This window comes from Vicugna pacos, chromosome 14 (assembly GCF_048564905.1).
Source record: "Vicugna pacos chromosome 14, VicPac4, whole genome shotgun sequence".
In the NCBI taxonomy this organism is placed as follows: Eukaryota; Metazoa; Chordata; class Mammalia; order Artiodactyla; family Camelidae; genus Vicugna; species Vicugna pacos.
Window position 1 is genome coordinate 97338 of NC_133000.1, and position 25752 is coordinate 123089.

At 50.3% G+C, this 25752-nt stretch overlaps 1 protein-coding gene across 1 annotated transcript in view; it reads left to right on the forward strand.

The window, feature by feature from the left end:
• The window catches only part of LOC116279249 (uncharacterized), a 51170-nt gene extending 43317 nt beyond the window's left edge, over positions 1–7853 (forward strand). Inside the window, exons 31-33 of the mRNA XM_072975910.1 lie at positions 733–870; positions 2599–2824; positions 7689–7853. Of these exons, the coding sequence (XP_072832011.1) occupies positions 733–870; positions 2599–2824; positions 7689–7693 (369 nt within the window). The 3' untranslated portion in view covers positions 7694–7853. The remainder of the gene's footprint in view (positions 1–732; positions 871–2598; positions 2825–7688) is intronic.
• The last annotated feature ends 17899 nt before the right edge of the window (positions 7854–25752 follow it).

Sequence of the window (25752 nt, forward strand, 5' to 3'; positions counted from 1 at the left end):
GCAGCCTGCTGTCCTTATATCTCCTGCATCACCTCCTTCTGCTTTTCCAAACAAATTCCATGCTATCACTAACTGAATTTTGACCATTTCCCACAGCAACCTGAACATCCCCTCAGGTAACACTGGTCGCTGATAATTCCTTGTTCTGTGTCTGCCATCTTGACCCTGTGGATGTTCACTAATTGAGTCCCAGAACCAACCATTGGCTTGATACATACTGGGTGCTCAATAAATCTTCCTTTACTTATGAGTGGATGGATGGATAGGTGGATGATGCAGGGATGGATGCATGCATGCATGGATGAACTGACAGTTGGATGAATGTTCCCTGTGCAATCTTGTGTCTCTGTGTTTCCACACATGCAGTTCCCTTCGCCTAGCATGCCCTTCTCCCATTGTCCACCCAGTTAATCCCTATCCATTGTTAAGATTCAGCTGAGATGTCTCTCCTCTTCCAGAAAGCTCTCTGTGATCACGCCTGCCTGTTTCAGGTGTCCTGCTTCTTGCTCCTGTAGCCCCTGTGTGTCCCTCCACAACAGCTTTCGCCAGACTGGACTGTAGGTCTGGGTCTACTTTCCTTTAGGCACTGAGCCCTTGGAGACCAGACTTGACTTCAACTCTCTATGTCCAGCACTGATGCCACAGCCTGTCGCAGAGCAGAAGCTTCACGAATTTTTAATGAAATTAGAATAAAAGTGAAAGTAATGAAGACCCTGTGTCACTTATTTCTAGAGAAAGATACGGCAGGTGGAAGACAACCTGGATGAGCTGAATGAGGAGTTCTTCCAGCTCACTGCTCAAGCCTTAGTGCTCCAGAAAGACGAGGCCAGGCCGGGCCAGCTGTCGCCAAGGGAAGGCAACAGGTTTGTGGTGAGTCTCAGCTCTTAAGGTGTCCGCAGACGGCTGAGTCTCATGGCGTGGGCCCCACGGAGTCACAGCCCCTTCCACAGAAAGCAGTTCAGACCAAAACAACCAGCTCTGACCAGAAAGCCCACCAGCCAAGGGCCAGCTTTGCCTGTTCTCTTTGGCAGACGGCAGCCTACCCCAGGAGGGCTAAGGGCTGCATCCAGGGTCCGGGAGGCACAGTCACCGTGCGTTTGCAGGTGTCTCAGGAAACGGATGTCCTGGAAAGACTGGGGAAGGGCACCTGCAGAGCGAGCGATGGAAACAGCTCTTCCAGATGCAGCCTGACCAGCAGCCGTGGCTCTGGAGCAAGGGTGCCCCCCACACCTGCACCGCACCCTAGCCCAACTCAGGTCTCTGGAGGGCTAGACACAGGGACGGCAGGGGGACAGAGGCATGAGACAGAAGTGATGCTTCAGCCGTGCCTGCCCTGCACTCCGTAAAACTGTATTTACTAAAGCAGGCGGCCAGCTTGTGGGCCTCAGTTTGCCAGTTTGATCTTTAATACTGCATTAAAATACTGTTTCTCTTGACCTGAGGGTCTGGAGCCCCCCTGACCTTTGCACCCATGCCCAGCACCTCCCTTCTGTCACCCTGGCTCCTGCCTTGCTGAGCTGCTAGGGCCGGCAATGTCCTGGGCGGTGGAGGGCACGGTCAGGCATCGCTTCTCACCAGGCTTCCCGGAGTGGGCGTCAGCACCGAGAAACCTTGTTCACCAAGGACTCCCTCTTCACAACCGGGGAGTGGCCCACCTGCACAGTGGCCCTAGGAGTTGGGGGCCCAGGAGCTGAGGTGCTCCCTGAATACAGAGGGTTCTGCTTGGAGCAGAGCGTGTGCCTGAGCCTTGATGTTTGGGGTGGGGGGGATGTCTGGAAAATCAATTCTTCATCAATCTGACCTCTTAAGACAAAACCACAAGAAAGGGCACCTAAGCTCACAAACAACTGAGGGAAGTTTTATCTTGTGTGTAAACAAGGAACAGAGGGCCTTGTCACAGCCACGAAGAGCACAGACATCCTTCCCAGAGGGGCTGCAGGAGCTGTGTCTTCCTCTGGCTCTGAAGTGTCCCTGAACCCCACAGCAGGTCCCCCCGAGAAACCCAAATGCAGGCGCCAGCCTCTGATATTATCCTCTTCCCAGCGTGTCTACCATTCCGTCCCTGAGCTTCATCCAGACCCCTTCCAAAGGGGTCACGCTTAGCTGAGGGGTGGCTCCTCAGGGAAGCTGTGGCATCAGCTCCAGTGTGCGGCAGCCAGGTGCAGGGACCCAGCACAAGTTGTACGGAGAATCTAAGTTTACACTTATTTGGTGAGAATAAAGTACCAGGGAGTGTTCATGCCTCAGGAGATATGACATAAATATCCCTTGTGTTAAGGAAGGAAAACCAGCATGAGCTGAGGGGCCATAAAAAGATTAAACTGTTTAACAATTGCTGCAAGTTATTAAACGTGACGACCGTGTAATGCAGTAATTAGTTGTTATTGTGCATGAATATGGCCACATAAACTCAGGGGACACTATGTCCTTCTTCGTAAGCGGAAGGCCAGTCCCTGGATGTAACTTGTGGGCATCGAGTTGGGGTGGGTGTCGTCAGAGTGTCGGTGACAGGGCCACGCGGGGTCGCGGGTGGGCTCAGGGCAGAGTGAACTCAGCACGCTGCGCAGGCTGACTCCTCTTCCATTTGTGTCTTTTCAGGTGCTTCCCAGAACCGGCCCTCCTGTGTGGCAGGAACACAGACCCGACCCAGCAGAGGCCGGAGGCCCCGGCAGAGAGAACCTGGGAACCTGGGCCCTGAACAGTGACCAGGCCCTGACACTGGAGGCCAGGAGAGCCTGCCTGGCCCAGAGGGCAGAAGACCTGGAGTGGGAGCTGTCCCTGCTCCTCCAGGTGGCAGATGGCAGCCGGCCCCGCCTGGGGAGACGTGAGTCACACAGGGGCCACGGGGCCTTCTCCACGCAGACACGGCTCCTCTGCTCACTGCTGGCAGGAAGGGGTGGGCTCTGGGGGACTGCCCGGCCCAGAGTGTGTGCTGGGCTTCATGGCATGCTCCCCGGTAACACCCAGATTCCTTTCAAAGCCTGGACCTCGGCTTGTGCTGATTTCTGTCTGGGATCCTTTGGGGTGAGGCTGGAAAATCAGCATGCGTTCCCATCACTAACTCTGTCCATTGAGCCTCTGTGCTTCACTTGGAGCCCTGGCTTCAGGGGTGAGAGGTGTCTGGGGTGGGGACTATGAGAACTCAGGTGCAGCCCCAGCCCAGAGCTTCCACCCCCACCTCCCGTCACAGCTGAGTCCTTGTGGGAGCCCACCGGACCCTGCTCCCCTCTGGGAGCCAGGACCTCCTGGAGGCCAGAGACAGGCCCTGCCTCCCGGGCAGCCGGCACTTCCTGCCCCATGCCTGTGCTCAAGCAGCCCTACTCTGGGGCAGCCCCGTCACTCAGCTGCACTGGGACCATGCCCCACAGTTAACAGGAGCTGAGTGTGCCTTCCGGAGCAGCAGACAAGGACAGGCGGCCCCGCCTTTACTGAGTCTCTTCTGCTGTTGTTGTTCCTTCTCTAGCTGCACGCCCTCCGAGCTTCCCGTGGCCCAGGTGACATGTCACCAGACTTCTTAACTGCCCTGTAGCTCAGGCTTCTGATGTATGAGTTACTACAGTAAGGGGGGCTCGAGCTGTCTCCCAGAAATCTGGAGTCAGCTCCCGCCTAGTTCAGACTGGCTAAGACTGGTTGGGATGACCGACCCTAAAACTGGGCCTGTGCAGAACACCAATTACCTCATCTTTTCTCTGCCTCCAGTCCCCTTTCCCCCGCCTCAGCCCACCCTGCTTCTTTATCCCATGAGCATCTCAAGCCCCTGGTCTTCAGGGAGGCAGAGCTGAGGTTCATCCTCCCTCTCCTCACTCGGCTGCCTTGAAAATGAACCCTTTCCCTGCTGCAAACCTCAGCTCACAGTGTTTGGCTTGCAGGCAAACCTGGTTCAGTGACAAAATTCTCTTCACCCTCTGTGACCTGCCCTGGAGGCCACTCACCCCACCCCTTTCTCACTCACCCCTCCTCTCACCCTCGTGGGCTCTGACTCCTATTTTACTCCCTGTGCCATACTTTGTCCTCCCTTCCAGACTGAGTTCCTTACGGCAGAACATGTATCTCACACACACACACCCCACACTGCTCCTCACGCATGGGGCAGTGGGTGACCCAGAAGTGCTGCATGAGTATAACTGACCTTGTGGAGGACACTGACCCTGAGACCTCACAGCCACGTCAGGGCCACGCCAGCTCGCGGGAGCCTGCACTGACTCAGGGCCAACCTTGTGGGCAAGCTAGGAAGGTGCTCGGAGGCGAGGGACAGCTTCACGGAGGGCTGGGGCTGGGATGGTTGGAAAGGAGCAGGGAGAAGGGAGAGCATTGCAGACTAGTTAGGTGGCTGGAAAGAGAGAGAGGAGACAAAAGAGCGTGCCAGGTATCGGCCAGAAGTTTCAGGGCAGAATCACTTAGGAAGAGGAAACCACAGAGGCAAGCAGGGTGGAGAGTGTCCTGGGCTCCTGGGGCTCCCCTCTTCTCCCGGGCCACTGCCCCTTGGCCCTAGGGCCGGCCTGTGCTGCAGCTGCCAGGCCAGCGCACAGAGCTGCGTCAGCCTCTTCTGATGGCCAGTGTTGAGCCAAAGCTCTGGGCCCTCGCAGCCAGACTGAGCTACACCTGGACCCCGGCATTTAGAGCTGTGCTCCAGGCCGGGCACCCCAGGGGCCACAGCTCACGTGGGGCCCAGAGGAACGGACACCCCCTGTCCTGCCCCAAATACGCCAGTAGGGAGCTCACTACCTGTGAGACCCTACAACCCGGGGCTCCAGGTCATGAGGGAGGGAGGAGCTGCCACAGGGGCCAGAGTCCCTGCCCAGTCCTCACTGGTGGGCGTGGGCCAAGAGGCAGCTCTGCAGACTGCCCGCTGGCTTCTGCTTCTCTGGCTGGTATGACCCGCTCAGAAATGCTCACCTTCCTCCACGGAGGCGAGTGACGCCCATCCCTTTAGTAGCAGCAGTCCCTGGGCCAGGACACAGGATAGTCACTCCCCACTCAGGTAATAAAAAAGCACCAACCATGTGTCTCCCCACTGCTTCCACGTAGATCTCTATCCAAACTGCTTCCCAGCGGCCTCTGAGATTGACACAACTGACCCCAAATGACCTAGAAATCCCATTTCCACCACCAGCAAACACCTAAACACAGCCCAGATGTGTGTGTGTGTGTCTGAACTCATGTCAGGTGCATGGTTCAGGGCAGACCAAGGCCGAAGGCGAGCATGTGTCCATGTGGTCCCACATGGGTCTGGAGGATCAGCCTGGAAACAGCTGCCTGGAGTAGGAGCTGTGTCCACCCAGACTTGAGCCCAAGGCCACCTCACATGGGTCCCAAGTCAACCATCAGAGCAGCCAGACATTTAGCAAATGGAGACCAGCCTTCATTCACAGAAGGGAACCAGAAGAGGGAGCAGCTAGTCTGTTTCCATGATGCTGGGCCTGGACTGGTCCCTGCGCCAGTGACAGCGAGGGCCCTGCTACAGAGGTCCCTGTGGATAGGGTGGGAAGGTTGGGGCTGCAGGATGGGGTCTCCTGGGCCCAGAAGACAGTGAGCCCCTAAGAGGGCAGAGCAGCAGGGGGTTCAGCACATCACAAACTCCACGTGCAGGAGAACCGCCAGGGATCTTGTGAAGGCAGCTTCTTATTCTAGGGAACCATGCCCTGCACGTCCAGCAGGCTGCAGGGGAGCGGCCCAGGATGCTATGAGTGGCCTCACTGGGAGTCGAGGTCACAGGAGAATGTGGTCTAGGGGTACAAAGGCTGAGAGTGTCAGGGGGCATGAATCTCATTTATTCCTGAGTCTGAGCTGCTAGGCAAGTAGGTGAGCCTGGGGTTCGGGCAGCATGGGCACTGGATGCAGAGCCCCCGGGACCCCTGTCGTCCCCGAGTCTGGGCACAGACACAGCCATGGCAGCCACCAAAGGTTGTCCCCATCCCTTAGCCCGTGCTTTCTAAATGCCAGAGGCTGGGCCGAGTGCTCCAAAGATCACAGGACCCACGAGGGAGGTGGCACCAATCAATTCTACAGATGAGACACAGTGACCTGCAGGCACTGCTAAGCAACAGGGTTCATGTTCAGACCCAGGTCTGTCTGACAACAAAGCCCACGGTGTTCACCACCGCATTGTAGTGACACCCAACGATGGTTTCACCAGCTTCTGAAATCTGCACGTGGTTAGTGATGGCAGCCCCGCACACACCCAGAGTCCCAAAGGGAGGTGCCTCGGATTTTCCCAGGCTAGCGGGTTCCAAGGCACGCACCACAGAAGCCCCACGTTCTCCCTGGGCCCACGTCAAATCCTCTACAGGGACTGACTTTCACTTCCTCCGTGTGCGTCCTTAACTGCTTCTAAAACTGAAAAGTAAAAAAGTACATTCAAAGACGTTAACTGTCAACATACAAATCGTTGGATGTCACCAAAGTCTTCGCTTCAACTGCTAAGTTAGTATATCTTAACATAGACTCCAAAATAACTCTCCTGCCCTAATTTTGAAATTTCCTGATCCCAAACCAAGACACATCTAAACTTTGGGAACTTGCAATGGTACATCTGCATGACTGTGGACTTTTCTCAATAATGTGCCACCGACCCAGACAAGTGAGAAGCTGGCCAGTGCCGTCCACCCCACCTCAGAACGCCCGTCGGGTCCGTCAGAAGAGCCCTGCCATCTCGCCGGACACTCATAGGAAGTTAGTTTAAGAAATCTGAACCGAGAAAATAAGGTACTCCTGGAAGGCGCCTTTTCTCCACGTCCCATGCTGCCTCCACGCAGGATTTGGTTGGCAGGACTTCTCCCTTCTCAAAGGGCCTGTGTGCCTGTGAATCACGTCTGAGCTGAGACTCTCAGCCGGCTCTGCGCAGTCCCAGCCCTAGCCCTGCCTCTCGGGTGAAGCTCTGGGTCTCTGCCACTTTTGTGAAGAGGGCCTGTTGTTTCCCCAGCGCGGGCAGTGTCTCTGGGGAAAACACCACAGCATTTCCGTCTTGGAGGCGCGCCCAGCCTGGCCCACCTGTCTGTCCCCGTGCAGGAGGGTCGGCCCCAGAACTTGCAGCTCTGCCCAGTCCCGCCCTGCATTCCTTCCTTCCTCGTGTTGACAGCCCAGCCTCCCAGCCGGCCCCCAGTTTTCCAAGCTCTGCTCTGGTATCAGGAAGCTCAGAGGACTGATTCAAAGTCATCCCCTCCACCCCCTTAATCACTGCAGAGCAGGCTTACCTGCACTCAGCTTCACCCGGAGGGCCATGACCTGTTGCAGAGGTGAGACTGCTGCCCAACCCTGGCGAGGACATTTGCATGTCATGCACAGAGGAGGAAGGGACCAAATTAAAACTCCCTGGAGGGGCACGAGGACCCAGGTTCCCTCTTCCCCAGGGAGGAGCTGCTCACAGCTGGCTCTGCCACTTCCTGGTTGAGGTGTTCCTCATCTGTAGGACAATGATGTGTAAATCACTCGGTCACGGCAGGATGAAATGAGATGTTACAAGTTACTTTCTTAGTGCAATGACCTGAGTAGAGTAAACGTCCAGTAAGTGTAGCCTCTGACACCCTCTTCCTTGTTCTGTCTGTCGGTTTTAGTAATAATACTTAGCTTGGTGTTGTCTGAGGGTTAGATGAGCAAATATACGTAAACTCTCTAGGGAGCTTTGACACAGCACTTCATAAATGTTCCCTATTGAAATATTGTTTTATTGTTGCTGTTATGTATTTCAGGCTAAGATGGCATTAGCAGCCCAGAGTGCAAGCTTCCTGTCTCTTTCTGGGGCAGCTTGAAACACTTCACGCACAGCCCACCTGAGACAGAAGCGCCCCTTCCTGGAGAACCTCCCTCACTGTTCCCTCCACACTCTCGTGAACAACATGGAAAGCGATCTTGATTTTCATTAAATGTTTCGAGTATATTATTGATTGTCTGGTATCTTCAAAGCATTATGTGCTTCAGGAAACCAGGCCTTTCAGAGTCCTTGAGCATGGCGTGGGGAGAGAGGGGCGGTGATGGATTTGGGGCCTGACATGTTCTTTGAACCCAAGCTCTGAGCTGCCCTCCATCCTCCCCAGGGGGTCTGCACCTGGGACGTTTAGTGTCTGAGGCCGAGTCTCCCTGCAGCAGACACGGAGACGCACTTTGAGGCACGAGATGTTTCTGGGGACTCACACCTGTAAGGGGAGGGGCAGGAGCCAGGACTGGGAGGAAGAAGCGGAGCAGGCCCTCTGAGCAGACACCAGCGAAGCGCTGACCGGGGAGCCGGCGCCCAGAGCTGACGACGTCTGTCAGAGAGCTCCAAAGTGCCGTGATCTGAAGCCTATGCCAGAGGGGGCCTCCTGCACCCCATCCCCAGGCGCCCACAGCACCTCCAAACAATCTCATGTCATTTTAATCAAGTATGTCTCGTGATAGGTCTAATAGTATGTCAATCCAGAAAGAAGCTTTTAGCGCTTAGAAGATCTTACAGTCACAGAAAGAAGTAATTTCACTTATATATATATACAGACTGCGTATATGTGGTTGTGTCTATATATACATACCTTCCTCACAGACACACAAGAGGATGACTGCCAACTGCAACTACTGAAACCTAAAAATGAAACAGTTTACATGTCAACTGAAATGTGCAAGGGTTCCAGTATTGTGTTTTATTTAACAGAAAATCATTTAAGTACATAAAATAATAGGGGAAAAAATAGGATTTTAAAATAGAAGACTTGAGTTCAGAGCCCATTTCTCGCACTCCCTGACCTGTAATTACAACCTCCAGTCCCTAGGAAGCCCGGGTTTGGCACTGAGCTGCTGAAAGTTTACTTGAGCTAACACATGTGAACGCAACAGTAAGATGCCTGGTAGAAGATGGACACAAAAAAAGTTGGCAGTAGCTGTCTTGAGTTTCGAATAAGTAACCAGCAAGTCTACCCATCGTCAGGCGCTCCGGGGATATGAGGGAGAAAACACAGTCCCGCTCCGGCTGAAACCGAGCCTTGGCCTTGGGTCGGAAGACGCCAAGGAGGAAATCTGAATCCTCCTGGGGTGGGGGTGGGGTCGATGTCAGCCTGCAATGACTCGTCTCCACCGCCAGATGGCGCCGCGCGAACAGCAGCTCCTCTCGGAGGGGCCCGGAGGGGCCCGGAACCCCAGGCGGGGCAGTGGTGGGTGACCCGCCCTGGGGGAGGTGGTGCTGCGCCTGAACCGAGGTCATTGAGGCTCCGTGTGGGGTGGGGGCAAATACTGATTTCCTTTCAGCCTGTGCTTTCAGACTGGCTTCAACCTGAATGGTCCCTGCAGTGCTGAAGTGGGACAGGAGGGGGGCAGGGCACAGCCATTCAAGGAAGGCCAGAGCAATTCACATCAAAACGGTGAAAGAGTCAACCCCCAGGAGGCCTCTGAGGCTCAGGATGATGGGAGATCTAGCTTCTAGCAGAGCTTGAGCTTCATTATACGCCCATTGTAATACATTAGCATGGTGAATAACGTGCCCACAGGCACCACGGCAGTCCCAAGGCTGCCACAAAGGACAAAGAGTGGGAAATGGCCAACTTCCTGGGAATCCCAGCCCCTACCCCAAGCTGCTTAGACTGGTCCTTCCACTTATTAGCATATGAAGCCACCAAGCCCACAAAATCTAGCAACGCGGCGCGTTACGGCCGTCCCTCTCTCTCTCTCCCTCTTCGGAGACAGCCCACATTCTGTCTATGGAGTGTGTGCCTACTTTTAATCTGAGCACCCAACCCCCACACCTCATGGCCTTTCTCTTCTTGCCTTTCAATGTATCTGTCTGAATAATTCTACCTTTACTCAACCGTGGCTCGCTCTTGAACTCTTTCCTGTGCGAAGCCAAGGACCCACACCTGGCGGCAGGTTCCAGGGGCTCAACCGAAGCCTGGGACACAGCCCATCTCAGGCCCCACATCCATTTTCCTGCATCAGAAGGAAAGGGGGGACGCGTGTGAGGGGTGAGAAATGATAGACGGAGGGTCGTGACTGTTCTCGCCTCCCACCCCGGCCCCAGCGCACAGTGCAGTGGGTGCGGCAGAAGCAGCCAGGGGCAGCCCCGAGGAGCCATCCAACCCGCCAGGAGCTCCACTTCCCCGGCTGCTAGCAGCAGGTTGGAGCGTGTGCGGTGTCTGGGCTACCGGCGGGGCTGGGCCAGGGCGCCTTCCTGGAAGGCCTCCCTACCCGCTCTTTCATCTTCCCCTGCTAGGTGTGGAGGCGCAGGGTGAGGCCGCACAGCAGAGCCTCCCTCAGCCCACCAGGTGGGCTGTGAGGAAAGTGCGCCCTCCCACCCTGTCCCCTCCAGACTTGACGTGAGAAGTAAACCTCAGTGGTGCTAAGCCACTGAAACTTTGGTGTTTGTCAGATACAGCAGCAAGGTTTTGAGAAGTCTTTTGAACTGGTGTGAACTTAACTGAATTTTTTGTGCCCAGGAGTTTTACAGTCTTCAGGTCTAGTGGGAAGGAGTGCTGAACATCACCCCGAGAGCGTCCTTGGCCTCTCAACACAATGTGAACTCGGGAGGGCCCCAGCTACCACCAGAGGACCACGCAGCGGGGTGGGTGTGGGCTCTTCAGACAGTGTCTCGTAATTGTCTTAAAGTCTGGTCCCTAAGACTTCTCACAAAACTTGAGGCAGAGAAGCCATGTGGGACAAGAATTTGAACTGCCAGTTGCACTTTAAAGCATTTACAGGCCAAGAGCAAAGTCTTCTCATCTCTTTCCCACCCAGTCCCTTCTGGAGGGAACACGTCACCCACAGAGCCTAACCCTGAATTTAGCATCAGAAGTGATTATTGACAAGACATTCCCACACTGCACAAAGGTTCCCGGGAGTCACAGAAAGAAGCAGAAAAGATCTTGTTTTTAATCCCTTTTCACAAAAAGAATCAAGATTTCATGACCTTGGTCCAGACTATTAAGTCAAAAAACCATCTCCAGGGAGGTGATATGACACCCCCAGTGCACCGAGTGTTAATAGGGAGAATCCTCGTTGCTCCCTCCTTTTATGCTTACTTTCCTACCCAGCCTTCTTCTCTCCAGCTTTTTACCAAAAAATCGACATAGCAGGTAATTTTGGTGGGTCTATCCATGGTAAATTACTCTAGCTTGAGTTTGGTGGTGGGGAAAGGGCCAGAAGAATGCATTCTAGATATAGAGAAGTAGAAAGAACACAAGTCATAGTGTTAGAGCAGGCAGACAGCTAGATATGAGCAGAGAAATGGGGACACAGACCAAATGGCAGGAATTGGGCAGAAAGGAGGGGCACAGGCCAAATGCAGGAAACCACACATCATGTAAGCACCAGGGGTCCCTGGGCACAGAAAGAAAAGCAGGAACCTTTGGGCTGATAAGGGGTCACAGCTTTTGGGGGTGATGAGTGGCCTGGAGAAGAACAAAGAAAGGTGAGGAAAGGCAGGACTCTCCAGGGTCCGAATGTAACCTTTTGCTCACTATGCCCTCATATCAATAAAATCAGCCTTGCAGATCAGAAGTACCCATCATGCACCAACGCCGTGACACTTCCGATCCAGACTAAATAAGGACAAAAACCCCTCCTCCCTCTGGGAAGGTGGAGTTGGGATGATAATCAGGGAATATGACCCCAGACCCTTCCCTCCCCAATGAATATTCCACCCATTCACTTTTACACCCCATGTAACTAACTTGCCAAAGAAACTCAGGGCAGCCGCTCCCCTGAGCCTGCCCGCTCTTCCCCTGAGACTGTACCATCCATCCCTTAATAAAGCCTCACCTTACTTTTTTAACTACTATGTCTTGTCTCTGAATTCTTTCTGGGACAGGACAAAAACCTGGAACACTGGTTGCATCTATAGGCAACAATAGAAATGATGAAGAGTTTGTAAATGCCAGGAATTAATCGAAAGGATAAAGTAGTCTCAGACCTCCATGAAAATCAGGAACTTTGGCTAACAGCACCCAGCACAACTCTGCAAGCATTAGTCTCCTGCCTCATCTTTCCATCTCGCTCAGTTTCCTGGGTTCTCAGGTGAGGGTTTGTGAGGAGACACAGGAGATGGCCTGGCAGAAACCTGAGTTACCCTAAAACGTGGTAGGAGAATCACAGAAGCTGGAGCTGGAAGGTGCCCTAGACTCATCCACGTGAATCTTTGTTTTATCGATGAAGAAGCCAAGCTCCCAGAAGAAGTGACTTCCCTGAGCTCACATAGCTTGTCAGTCAGAGGAAGGAGAGCCTGGGCCCCAGATCTCCACCCTCCCCCGCCAGGCTTTTCAGGGTGACACAGCATGGGACACAGTGAGCCAGGAGCTGCCTGGGACAACGGACAAAGCATCTTTGGAGCCAAGTACTCCTACACGTTGGCGTCTCCTCCTCTTGGGCAAACCCCGTGGAGTCTGTGGCCCTCGGCTTCCCGTCTGTGAGAACGGGCATGCCAATACGTGTGGTCCGAAGAAGCTGTGCATGGGAGGCTGTCACGAGAAAGAGAAGGAAACAGTGAACAGGAGACGGAGGTCGAGGCTGCAAAGCTGGGGTATTTGAGCAACCAGCTGATGTTGCTCCAAACCAAAGTCCAGGCGTGTCTGTCCTGACGCTGTGTGACCAGTGCGTCTACTGCCCGAGTAGGGCCCTCGAGCTCCTGAGAAGGAAGAACTGCTTTTTTTTTTTTTTACTTTTTTTAAATTGAGTTATAGTCAGTTTACAATGTGTCAATTTCCAGTGCAGAGCACAATTTTTCAGTTACACATACACATATACGTTCATTGTCCCATTATTTTTCACTGTGAGCTACCACCAGACCTTGTGTATATTTCCCTGTGCTACACAGTATAATCTTGTTCACGGAAAAACTGTTTTAATCCCTGGAACGTCTCCAGTTCCTACTGAAATGGAAACGTCGAGTTCAAGATTTCTCCACACCCTCTGCCAGCTCCCTAGGCCTCTTCGTCCTCGCCCGGTGGCCACTCCCCTGCCTCTCCCCCCAATGCGGGCAGCTGGGGGCAGCTCGGGGTCGGGGCCGCAGCCTGGCTGGTGGGTCCTGGGCTCCCTGCTGGCTTTGTGCTGCTGCCTGCCATTCTGCATTGAGTCTCATTTCTCCTTCCTGGTTCCCTTTGTCCCACTCAGCCCAGCATTCACTGAGCAGGAGCTGGGGAGACGCTGGAAGCAGGAAGGAGAAATGAGAGGCCCTGCTTGCTGAGGGCATGAGGTTCTGTGCTTGGACCCCCGCACGCCGCTCTGTGTGGGATTCCCACCTTCCTTCTTCCCCGTGGTCACCCCATAAGCAAGATGCTCAGATCCCCATTTTATGGCAAAGGACAATGAGTTCGGGGGCTGTCACATGGTCATGGCCAGCAGGCAGCAGGGCTGGGTTTGAACCGAGGCTTTCCTCGACCTCCCAACTTACTCACCTTGGATGTGCCAATGAAAATAATCAATAAACAATCAATACTAAGAATAGAAAAAATTTTTATTTGAGCCAAACTAAGGACTAGCCCAGAAGCCCGCTTCCCAGATGACTCTGAGAAACTGCTCCGGAGAAGCAGAGGTTCCAGCAGTTTTATATCTTGTCAGGACAAAGAACACTGAACAACTCAGGAATACATTTCTCCAAAGTTTCGAAAAGAAAACCACAGACCAGCCCGTGCACATACAGCACGTGCAGTGCAGCCTTGGCACCTGGGAGGGGGACCAGCGCTGGCGTCCCAGGAAGAGGGCACTTAATCTTTATTTTTAACATGGATGTTCTTTACTTCTGGTCACTGTGCCCTTTTCTTTCTTAAGTAAAGCAGATGTACAATGTATGTTTGATGGGCCATAGACAGGCTATTTTAGTGAGCATGAAATTCAAGTTAATGCCTGTCTAAGCCAGAACGAGTTCCCGGTATCTCAATAGGTGAACGTCTCTTTTATAGGATGACTCAGGTAACAAGGAGGAGGCCCAGAAAGCTGGGCTCTGAACCTGAGGTGTTGGTGAGCTTACGAACGATGTTGTCGCCGCTCTCAGCCTCACGGCGGGGAGGGAACAGTGGCAAGAACCCTGCTTACTGGCAGCAGTTACTGTGCGCCAGGCATCGCCAAGTCCAGGAACTTCACGTGCAGGGCCGCACTTAGTCCTCACTATGATCAGCACGGCGGGGGTGACTGTCCCGATTTCATACCCGGAAAGACTGAGGTTCAGAAAACAGCCAGCCCGCCGTCCAGCAGGATTCGCGGCAGGCCTGGGCCGGAGCCCGGAGGAGACGGCGCAAGTACCGCTCTGCGCAGCCGCAACACTGCCCCTCGAGAGGACGGTGTCCTCAAGCGCCCAGAGGTTAGCGCACATTTGGCCTCTAGACCTGACAGATGTGCAGCGTCTACAGCATAGAATGATGCAAAACATGCCTTTAAAACACCAGCAGCTCAGCCTGGCAATCCAGTCACCACTTATAAGGAGAAACACCCTTACATACTTGACAGTTAAAACGATTTTATTGGTGATGTTTCTATATCTGGCAATACTGATTCTAAATCTGGCTGATTTAAATTGTCTAAAATCGTTAGGACTGCTAAAAATAGAACAACCTTTTAAAGCAAGGCTGATCTTTAAACAGAAGACTTGTGGGGCGGGGTGGGATGGGGTGGGGCAGGGTAGTTGCCAGGTGTCATAAACTAGGAAGGAGCTAAAACCTGCACAGTACCTGTGTGAGCTGCGTGTGCTGCCCTCGGTGAAAGGTGGTCCCAGTCAACAGAAAACCAGACTTTAAGTCCCCACAAGGAGGGTAACCAGAGCTGAGAACACCACCTACATGCAATACTTAGTTCCAGAACCCCTCTTCGCATAAGAGGGGTGGGCTCGGAAAAACTCGCCCATGGGGAAAGACTGTTGGAAGGAAGTTCACCTGCTTAGGCACCGGGTGAAAGAAATGTCTCCCTGATAATTCAGGAATCCAGGCCTTCTCTTCAAAAAGAGCGGGGAGCTTGAACTTACGCTACCCTAGGACCTCCAAGCCATGATAATATCATAAAATTGGTTGCAAAATGGGTCTGGAAGGACTTTCACAACAAAGCCACAAGGAATTCTCATGGTGGAAACAAGCCCCACTCAAGCGGCTCATAATCAAAATGACAAAACACCCGTAGAAACACCTAAAGTGAGTGAAAGCGCATGAAGGAGCAGCAAGGTTAGAGCTGTGAACATCGGAGGTAACAGAACAGCAAAATGCAAGAGAATGTAAAAATATGTCAAACCATTACGAATATAAATGAATCAAATTTCTAAAAAAAAAAGAGTAAGATCTTATTTAAAAATAAGGGGGCATGGGAAGTTTGAAAAAGTACCATGTAGAACTTCCAGAAATGAAATCGTAGAGTCAAATAGCAGGATATACACATCTAGAGAGAGGTCTGGTATAAGTGAGAGTTGCACTTGAGGGAACTGAAGCAGAGAGAAGAAATCAAACCCAGGAAAGTGAAGCAAGAGACCTGGGGACTAGAGTGAGGAAGCCCAGCACACAAGCCGGTGTTTCGGGGGGAGCAGGGAAGGGGCCACAGTCAAAGCAAGGTGGCAGAGAAACTTCGAATCTGCAGATTCATTAAGTTCCAGTTCCAAACAGTGTAAACACACAGAATTCCAAAGGTTTTTCACAGACTCAGTGCAGCCACGTAACTGATCAGGTGTGTCTCTGTTGCTGAACACTGAAGTTGAATTTCCTTTCCGTCACCAGCAGGACATCCCTTGAGAGGAGCAGTGCTAGAAAGGAGTAGGGAATCGGAGGAAAAGGAAGCTTCCAGAAGAAGGGAGCTAGCAAAGGGAAGTGAGGAAGGCGACAGGAAGGGAAAAGGGGGGCTTTTCCGATGGGGGGGAGCTGTCTGAAGGAGCTGCTGAGGGGGTGTCAGGAAACAAAGAAGCGGTGTGCACGGGAGGAAGGGCTAGGGAGAAGCAGCCTAATGAAAACGGACCGCACGTCCCGTCAGCGGTGACCCGATCCTCATCGCGTGGCTCCCCGCTTTGCCACACTTCCTGGGCTCCTACTGTCATCACTGGTGGCCTTCATTCCCACGTGTCTGGAGGGACAGACTGGACACACTGCTGCTGACAGCTTTTGGGATGGCCGCCCCCGCCCCTCGCACCCCCACTGCACACTGAGGAAAGTGCAGTCGTCTTCACTCACTTTTGCCATTATCAACAGGAACAGGTGCAGTTTCCCACAAGAAGGGCTTGGAGGCACAACTGTTTGTCGTCATTGTATGATTTCTCCTGTTCGGGCCATGAACACAGGGGCATTCCTCACATTCAAAGTTATCCACACGTTTTCTTCCCCCCAGTTTTTTTCACTTTTCCCCCCAAAACTTTACCAATTTTAGAACGACTATTTGGTTAAGAAGTGTTTTGCATTGAAAAGTGATGTAGATTCGTATTTCTGGAATAAGCTATTTGAAAATTATACTTAAATTTACCCTAGGTATTATCTCATGGGAACACAGACACACAAACATTTCAGTGCTGTGCCGCTGGATGTGTCTGTCATGCAGTTGCTCAGCCGGTGGAGAAATGCTTCTATTCTCTTTAAAAGACCCTTGAACAGATCATCCATCAGTAACGGCTTTATTAGCCCTTTTGATATTTTCCAGTACCAAATTTGTGATGGTGGAAATATTGTACTGAAAATCAGGAGTTCAGTAACATGAATTAAAGAAATGTTCTCCTCACTCAGAGCTTTGATTTTATACGTTCTATTCCAATGTTGACTTTTGCTCATTTAACAAAAGTAATAAGCATATATTTCAAAGCACATCTAGTTTTTGTCTTAAAATAGAACAACTAAACTATAAATATGTAATTGTCCCTGTCCCCAGAGTGGCGTCTATGGAGTGCTTTAATCATGTGCAAATGACTGCACATAAATGTGTTCCCATTTATACCACTAGGATTTCAGTAAGAGAAAGCATTTCTTTCTGAAATCAATTCACAAATTGATAAGATCAGTTTCATACGCAAAGTGCCTGCTGCCATTTGACACACAAATATGTACATACTCCCAGTGATGCCTCGTTTGCACCATGTCTTGGAGTATGTTTAACAGAGGCTTCTGTTCTATAAATCACACCATAGCAGCCGCACAGATGAGCGCTCACTGCCTGCCAGACCCTGTGCCAACACATTCCCCGGAGGTGAGTAAGTTAGGTTGTGAAAGAGCCCCTCCCCAGCGCAGCAAACACTGTTGCAGTGTTTGTCTCTCGACCTTTAGGGGCTGGAAAGAACTGAAGTACAGCAAGATATAGAGACTCAGAAAAGAGCTTGAGGCCCCTCCCCACCTTGCCCGACGAGAGCGTTCACCTGAGGCGAGCACCACCATCTCTGTCTAATGAGTCAGCCCACAGCCTGATGCAGCGGTGACCATGGCTTCCCCCTAACACCGGAGTCTGCGTGGTTCTAGAGGGTGGAGCTGATGGGGTAAGTGGTGTGGAGCCTGGCAGAAGCAGACCTGTCTGCATCAGGAAGACCTGCCTGCAGGAAGGAAATGCTGAAAACAGGAGATCAGCTGCTGAAATTAAGCCTGAAACAGGTGGGCCAGGAAGCACTGCCATCCCTGTGGGGCAGCCTGCTGGTTCTGTTCTGTTCAGCTAGTGAGTCTGGCACACAGTCACGAGGCCGACTTAAAGGGTCGGCAGCCCAGTGCTGGACACCCACACGACACCGGGGTCAACTCAAAGAGCAGGACAGGCTGAACCAGAAATTAGTTTTCTATTCACTGCCCAATGCTCAGGTTTGAAGATATTTTTATACAAATTGAGAGCAGAGCAGTGCTCACAAGAGTGATTTCTGCTGTGGATTTAAGTGGATGAGAACCACAGAGGAAAACCCTGTTGGCACATAATTATTCACGAACACTACACAAATATGTCATCTCCTGAACCCTGAAGTGGGTGGACAGGGAAGCGCAGGGAGCTGAGGGGCCCAGAGGCACGGCCCTGGGACGAGGGAGGGGGCCCCTCAGGCCTCTGTGGTTTGTGCTGACGTGCGTCCCCGGTGGGCGTGGTGTTTGTTCATGCGGACTCTCCCCACGCCCAGCCTAGTTAGTGCTCAGAGAGTGGCTTTGTCAGCACTTAGCAGTGGCAGCGTGCTCCTCAGTCTGCAGACCTGAGACCTGGACCACTGGAGGGCTGGGGCGGGGGCAGCGGAAGGCTGGGTCCCCAGGTCTGCAATGCCCAGTGGGACGCGGGCTGCCTGGCACCCTTCTGTTCTGCTACGTATTACAATACCCACCCTCGGGTGACCCCATCATCCCTGCAGAGGGGAGGGCGGCCCACACCAGCACCATCCGTGGCTGACAGGGAGGCTCACTCCAGCCCGGGTGCCGGGGTACCCCGTCCCTGCTGCCTCTGTCTCCTTTCTCTTCTCGCTGCGCAGAGCATCCCGCCCGCCCACCTGGCCACGGCTCAGCCTCACCTCCCCAGTTTGGGAGCCTCGTTCCTGAGAAGCCCTGCCTGCTCCCAGGCCCCCTTCAGCCTGGTGCTGGTGCACTCAGCTGCCTCCTCCTTGGGGCACAAAGAGCAGAGGTCCTTCAAGACACTCGTCACGGACGCGGTGAGGCTGTCCTCAGCCCACTTGTTTTCCTCAAGGCCACGCTCCAGGTTCTCCGCCTCAGCCAAGGAGAGACCCAGGCTTTTTCTAATGCCACTTTCCACCTGCTCTTTGGGCCCACTAGCCTGGTTTGCACACTCTCAAAACAGAACAAAACAAAAGACAATTTAAAGATAACTCTTTAATAGTGTGTTTCAGACTTTTTCAGGGATTGAGAATCCCCCAGAATCTAGTTTTTCCTCCCTTTTGAAGTGTGGACATTGGCTCTTCTTCCCTCCCCTGTGGTGTCCCCCCCCCCCACCCTGTGCCAGAGCCCCTGCCCTCTCGCCTGTCCGTCTGAACTGCACCCAGCGCCCTCTGATTGCCCCAGCCTGACGCTGCCCCCTGGAAACACAGTGCCTCCCTGCTTGTTCAGAGCTGCACGACCACCTGCAGGTCAGAGACACGCTGCTGAGGCCTGAGGACGGCGCTCAGAATTCTGTCCCTTGAGCAACAGGAAGACTAGTTTCTTAAGCCGGAAGGCAACAGGCTATTTCTGACAAATTCACGCTCGGAACTCATGACCAAATGTCTTATCTCCCAGATGTCTGGCCAGTCCGTGGTGCTTCCTGGGCTGCAAGTGTCTGGGAGCTGGAACAGAGCAGAGGAGGCGGGCATGGCCCTGGGCGAAGATGACGTGCAAACCCCTGAGGCATTCCACGTATTGGACGACGCTGCCCCAGATTTAAATGGACAGAACTAAAGAACCCCATTCAACCTCCAACAATGACATTGTCTATAGCTAAATTACACTTCAAGACACTAAACAAAGTCCAATCTCCCACAGGAGCCAGGTTGTGATCTGATTACGGCTGAAGGGGTAAATTGGTAATGTCTGCCCTAAAATTTACACACTGAGGTGGCCTCTTCCATGCCTAGTGCTTGGAACCCTAGAGTCTGGGTCAAATACTATTTAAATAAGAGCCTCAGCAGATTCTGTGCCCTTATTGAAGCCTCTCCATAGGCCCTCTGAAGATGGCCTTCTATTTAGGCTAAAACATGCGTTGGGCCCAGAATTGTTTCCTCTACAATTTGGAATCTAAAACATACGACTATTACAACTGAAGATAACAGCATTTCAGACACTCAGCTTTCAAAGGCTTAAGAGAAGAACTATTTTATTTTCCTTTTGTACCCAAAATTGATAGCCAGGGAACATTTCCATAATTCCATACTTCTTCCCAATATTACGTGATAACACTTACAGCACTGAAGTTCCCAGAACACACTTTGGTAGACGCTGCTGCACAGTAGTCAGCAAAACGTTGCTTCTTTTCCCAGAAACATGCAAGCTGATATGTTTTCCTCTTGTTCTGAGACCAGGCCCTTAAAGCTCTATGTATTTTAAATTCTCAATAAGCCGTTTACTTGAGGTGCCTAGTACAGATGTCTCCATAGTCTTTGTGATGTTTATAAATATTTGTTTCTTTTTGCAAAATTAATGCATGCTTACTGCAGAAAACTGGAAATTCCAGAAAATATAAATCCTCCATAGTTGTAGCACTCAGAGATAATCACTGTTAAAATTTTGTTACGCTTATTTCCAATCCTGTGTTTAGAGTATGCATATATTTTGTCCAGAAAAGTTGCAGTTATATTTTGTATAAACTTGCAGACTGACTTTTGTACTGAGCATTAATATTGAATACTTTCTCCCATGGTAACTAAGTAAACCCTAAACCACAAGCCCCGCTGGCTGCCTGACAGTGTGCGTGTGCACGGCGGCTGGTTTAATCGTCGTCAGGCTTGTTCATTCTTTAAGTCTTAAGCACCACGAATTGTAATTTTTGAAGCCATGATACACATTGCCAAATTGCTCACTCTTACCAGCAATTGATGAGAACAGTGTCTCAACACACCCTCACCAGTGTTGAATAATATAGGTTGATTCTTTTTTTAACTTCACCAGTTTGGCATTTTGAGTTGCCTGAATTTGACTGCTAATTAAACAGTACATCTCTTCACTTGCCAATTTGCAATCTGTGTCTCTTCCATGCACAGTGTCCTCTTCCTATATTGAAGTACTTAGGTACGTTTTATTCATTTCAAAGTTCTTTAGATAGTAATAATCTTGCGACTTTCTCTTCCAATTTTGTGCATACATTTTCATTTGTTTGACATTAGAAGTTTTAAAATTTTTAGAGACAAATGTCCTGATGTTTTCTTCTGTGGTTTCCTCCAGCGCCGACCTCATCCTGCCTGTCCCAAGGTCAGCCCCATGGTCTACTTTTTGTTTCTTTGTTTGCATGTGACATGAGGTAGGAATCTAATTTTATTTTTTACATACAGTATCATTTCTTCTGATTTTAATACCTCTCCTGTCTTACGTCAAGTTCTCATATAAACATATATTTGTTTTCTAGTCCATTGATCTATTTTTGATCTCTTCTACTCCATTTGTCTATTTTAATTCAAAACCACTGTTATTTAGTACTGCAGCTTCATGATAATTTCTTACATCCAATAGTTCAAGTTCTTCTTCTTAATTCTTTTTTTTTTTAAGAAACATTTTAGCTATCCTTGGATCTTTTATTCTTTCATATGAATTTTAGGAACAGTTTGTACATTCCACAAAAAATTTTTTTGGAATTTTTTTGTTGGAATTGCATTGGATCTACAGATCAATCTGAGTAGAATTTGCACTTCTTGGATATTGAGCTCTATATGATGAAACCTGGCCTATTTCTCTATTGATTTGGATCTTCCACATCTTTCAATAATATTTTATAATTGATTCCATAAAGTTCTTGCACATTTTTGTTCATTTTAATTTGAAGTACCTTGTATTTTGTTGCTATAGTCTTTTTTAAACTACATTTTCTACTTGTTGCACTAAAATGTTATTAATTTTTTAAACCAACTACATTAAAGTATAATTTATGTAAAAAAAATGCACGTATTTTAAGTGTACAGTTAGATTCGTTTTGACCAACATTTAACTCATGTAGCCAACACCTCAGGCACGATAAAGAAGGTTTCCATCACCTGAATGGTTGAGAACCATGGATTCACTGATCTACTCTGTATCACTACAGATCAGATTTGTCTTTCCTAGAATTTTACCCAGATGAAATAATCCAGCATATACCTTTTTGTCTCTGGCATCCTTTGCTCAGCATAGTGTTTTTAAAAGCCATCCAGATTGTGTGTATCAGTAGTTAATTCCTTACGTTGCTGCCGTTGTATAGATGTGCGCAAATTGTGTATCCATTTACCTGTTGATGGACATTTCAGTTGTTTCCAGTTTGGGGCTGTTTTATATAAAGCGGCCATGGACACTCACATGCACAAGTCTTTGCATAAGCATACATTTTCATTTCCCACTTGTGTATGATCTAAATAAATTTTTTTCTTTCTTTTTAAATACCTTTATTGTCCTGTGGTTTAAATTAATGTATTTTAATGTTACTGGTCGCTTCAAATTTTTCTTGAAAATAGTCAGGAGATAAACAAGATATCAAAGATTTTCACATATAGGAAAACAAAAATATCATTCTCAAAAGAGTGCTAATGTCTTGAAAGGAAATATTTTTACTCAGTGAAAAGTAATTTTAGGTAAAAGGGGGCTCTGCTTATCTCTGCAAGAATATTTACTACCTCCTATTACCATAAATGAATTGGAATTGATGGGAAGGAGAGCAAGTCCAGTCTGGTCCACCCAAATGATAACCACGGTTGGAATCCAGCTTGAGCTGGGTCTGGGGAAGGAATCTGGCTAGAAAAATCTCTCCAAGGACAAGGCTTTGACCCTCCAGAGCAGGCAGGATTGTGGCCAGTCCCAGGTCCTTGCGCAGACATAACCACTGTAATCAGTTTCCATGTTCCCTTCCAGAACCCGGGTGCAGTCGCTCACATCCGCCTGTGTTTACTCACAGGTACGTTCAGGAATATGGAGTATTGCAGGGAAAGACGCGGCCTGCTCTACACAAGCAGTGTCACTTATTCTTGATGTTTTTACTCAACAGTGCCTCAGAGATCTGTCCACATGCACACACGTAGGTCCAACACAATCCGCACCACTGCCGAATGGTGCACTGCAGGTGGGTCGCAGCTGTCCCCAAGTGATGGGCATCTGCCCTGTTGCCAGTTCCTCACTCTGACTTTAAACAGCAATCTTTCAAGATAAAGTGTAAAGGCACTCAGTGACATTTAAGGTTCTCCACCGTGTGTCCTCCATCTGTCTCTGCAGTCTCACCGCCCAGTTATGCACCCTTCCTGAAATAGTGCTTTCCAAACTAGTCTAACATGATTTTCTGGCCTCAAAACCTTTGTGCACATCAACCCTTCCATCCAGAGGGCCCACTGCTCCTCTCCCCACCTTTCTAAATCTGGCCACGAGAAAGCCGCCTCACATCCCTGCACTTCAGTGAAGACATCCCTCTTCCCTGGTCTCCCAGCCTGTAATGAATCTCTTCTTCCAAATATCTGCTATATGCTGCACCGCTCAGTCAACACCTGGACAGTCTCTTGCACGGCACTTCGAGACCAACCCTGATGCCTCCAGCTCGAAGTACTTGCAGTCAGAGGCATTCTCTCTCCTTCGGACTGACGTCTCCGGCCCATTTTCTTTCCTCTCCAGGCATCCTTTTCTCTAAACCTAAACAAATCCGTTCACATTATTCCTCTGCTCACCAACTGGTGGTGCCGATTTTGCCTTGGCAGCTCCCTCCCACGTGGATTCCCTGTCTCTCTCAGGTGAAGCACCACCACAAGGGGAGTCTGATGAGGCGGCCTGACTCAGGCCTACAAACCTTTCCTGTGTCCGTGTCTCCACCCCCAGTAGACCCCCTCCCTGCTGTCTGGGAGCCTGTGTCCATCTAGACAAGGTAGGCTAGGGGTGACAACAGAGCCCTAGGTGGTAGCACACCACGGAGGGTCTTCTCCATCAGGTCACACTAGGGGTGGGGCAGCTTCTTTGTCAGCTCCTCCCCCTCCAGCTCCTCCCTCTCAGCTCCTCCACCTGCAGCAGGTCATCCCTTGTAGCCACTCAGATGAAAGAAACAGCCTGTGTGGAAGACTCACACCTGCTCTTAACTGCGTCTACTCAGAAGTGACTCACAGGCCTTTCACTCACAGCCCAGTAGCACAGTTTGTCACACAGCCCAACATGACTGAGAAGGCCTGGGAGGGGAAGGGTCACACAGAGGATGCTGGAAGCATGCGGCTATGATACACGTGGGGTTAGACTGGAGGCAGCCTGACGCCATGACAGGCAGAAAGAGCACCAAGAAGTTGTACAGGAGGCAGACTTGTACGTGAGCCTGGGGTGGGGCCTCTGACCAAAAACATCTACACCACCCTACGTGAGAATCTTGTCTACTCACTGCCCCCAGACCTGCCAGCGGTAGAGGCATTTGGCTTAACTTTCTTGAAGATTGCAGTGACTCTGAGAAACCTAAGTGGTTGTGTTCTCTCTCCCTCCAAATTAATTCAAAATGGGTTTTCCCCGCAATCCCTGAGTGAGGTCAGAGTGAAGAGGCACTTCGTTGGGAAAAAGAAAGGTAATTTTGGAGCAGGGGCTACTTTGGAAAGTGGACACAGCTGAGCAAGGTGCTAGCTGCCAGGAGGCACGTGGGTTAACAGGGGGACGGCCGCAATGTGGGGGCCAGCCAGAGCCCTGGTGTCCACATTCGCACTTCAGGTCCTGCTCCTCCTGTCTGTCCCTCTCTCCTGCCTGGCCCCCTGCCCAGAGCAGGTGTCACGCTGGCTTCATGGGTAGATGTAAATCCCTTTGAGAAACACGGCAGAGTTAAGAATTAGATTAGCCTTATATTTTGACTTTGTGGATTGTATAGAATTTTATGATCTCAGTGTGGGATCCAAACAGCAATTTTAACTGTTTCTATAGAAAAAAAATTAATAATGGTCTAAGTTCCAAACCTGGATGACAGATTTTTTTCTTCCAGTTTTATTGAGATATAATTGATACACAGCGCTGAGTTCCAGGTGCACAGCATAATATTACACACCTCGTGAGGCCCATGACGCATTTAGTGAGCATCCGTCATCTCACACAGACGCAATGTAAAAGGAACAGAGAAAAAATACTTTGTCCTTGGGTGGATTACATCTTTTAAATGAGATGTGCTGCTTTTTTTTCCTGATTGTAAATGTAATGCACATAATAATAAACTGTGAAAATACAGGAAAATATGGATAAACGAATTTAAGTCTTCCATAGTATCACTTTAGACCCACAACCCACACTTTAACCAGGGCAGTACACACTGCCAGCCACTAGCCAAAATTCCTGTTTCTGCCTCCTGGGCCACACATCTGGAATTCACTTCCTCTACTGCTGTCAAATGCGGCCACAGAACTAAATCCTGGCCAGTGCACACATACAGAAGTTGCCTGTGCCCCTGCTGGATCTCAAACACCTGCACGTCTGCAGACTGGAATGCTGGTCTCCAAGGCAACCTTGGAAGCCACACTTTGAAGATAGAAGTGCCCCAATCAGCTGTGATCCTGCCAGAACTGCACAGAGGAGGGGCCCATGCCGATCTGCACACCCTCCTCTTCTTCTGTGGTACAGTCTTCAAACTTTCAGGTCTGCCCCTTCCTACAGTTCACCTGCCCCACTAGCACAGCTAAGGATTGACTAGATTTCTCTCGTAACCTGTAACTATCTACCACGGGCTTAGCATACGTAATAGACGCTCAACAAATATTTCCTGTCTGATTATTGATCAGTTGGTCAACTGAAACCATATATTCTCAAAGAAACAATTCTTACAGAACCCCTTTCTTTCTACAGCTAAAAAAATTTTTAAACATTTTTACTGAGTTATACTCATTTTACAATGTTGTGTCAAATTCCAGTGTAGAGCACAATTTTTCAGTTATACATGAACATATATATATTCATTGTCACATTTTTTTCTCTGTGAGGTACCACAAGATCTTGTATATATTTCCCTGTGCTATACAGTATAATCTTGTTTATCTATTATGCATTTTGAAATCCAAATCTGTCCCTTCCCACTCCCCATCCCCTTGGCAACCACAAGTTTGAATTCTATGTCTATGAGTCTGTTTCTGTTTTGTATTTATGTCTGTTTTTCTTTTCTTTTCTTTTTTATATTCCACATATGAGCGATCTCATATGATATTTTTCTTTCTTCTTCTGACTTACTTCACTTAGAATGACATTCTCCAGGAACATCCATGTTACTGCAAATGGCGTTATGTTGTTGGTTTTTATGACTGAAAAG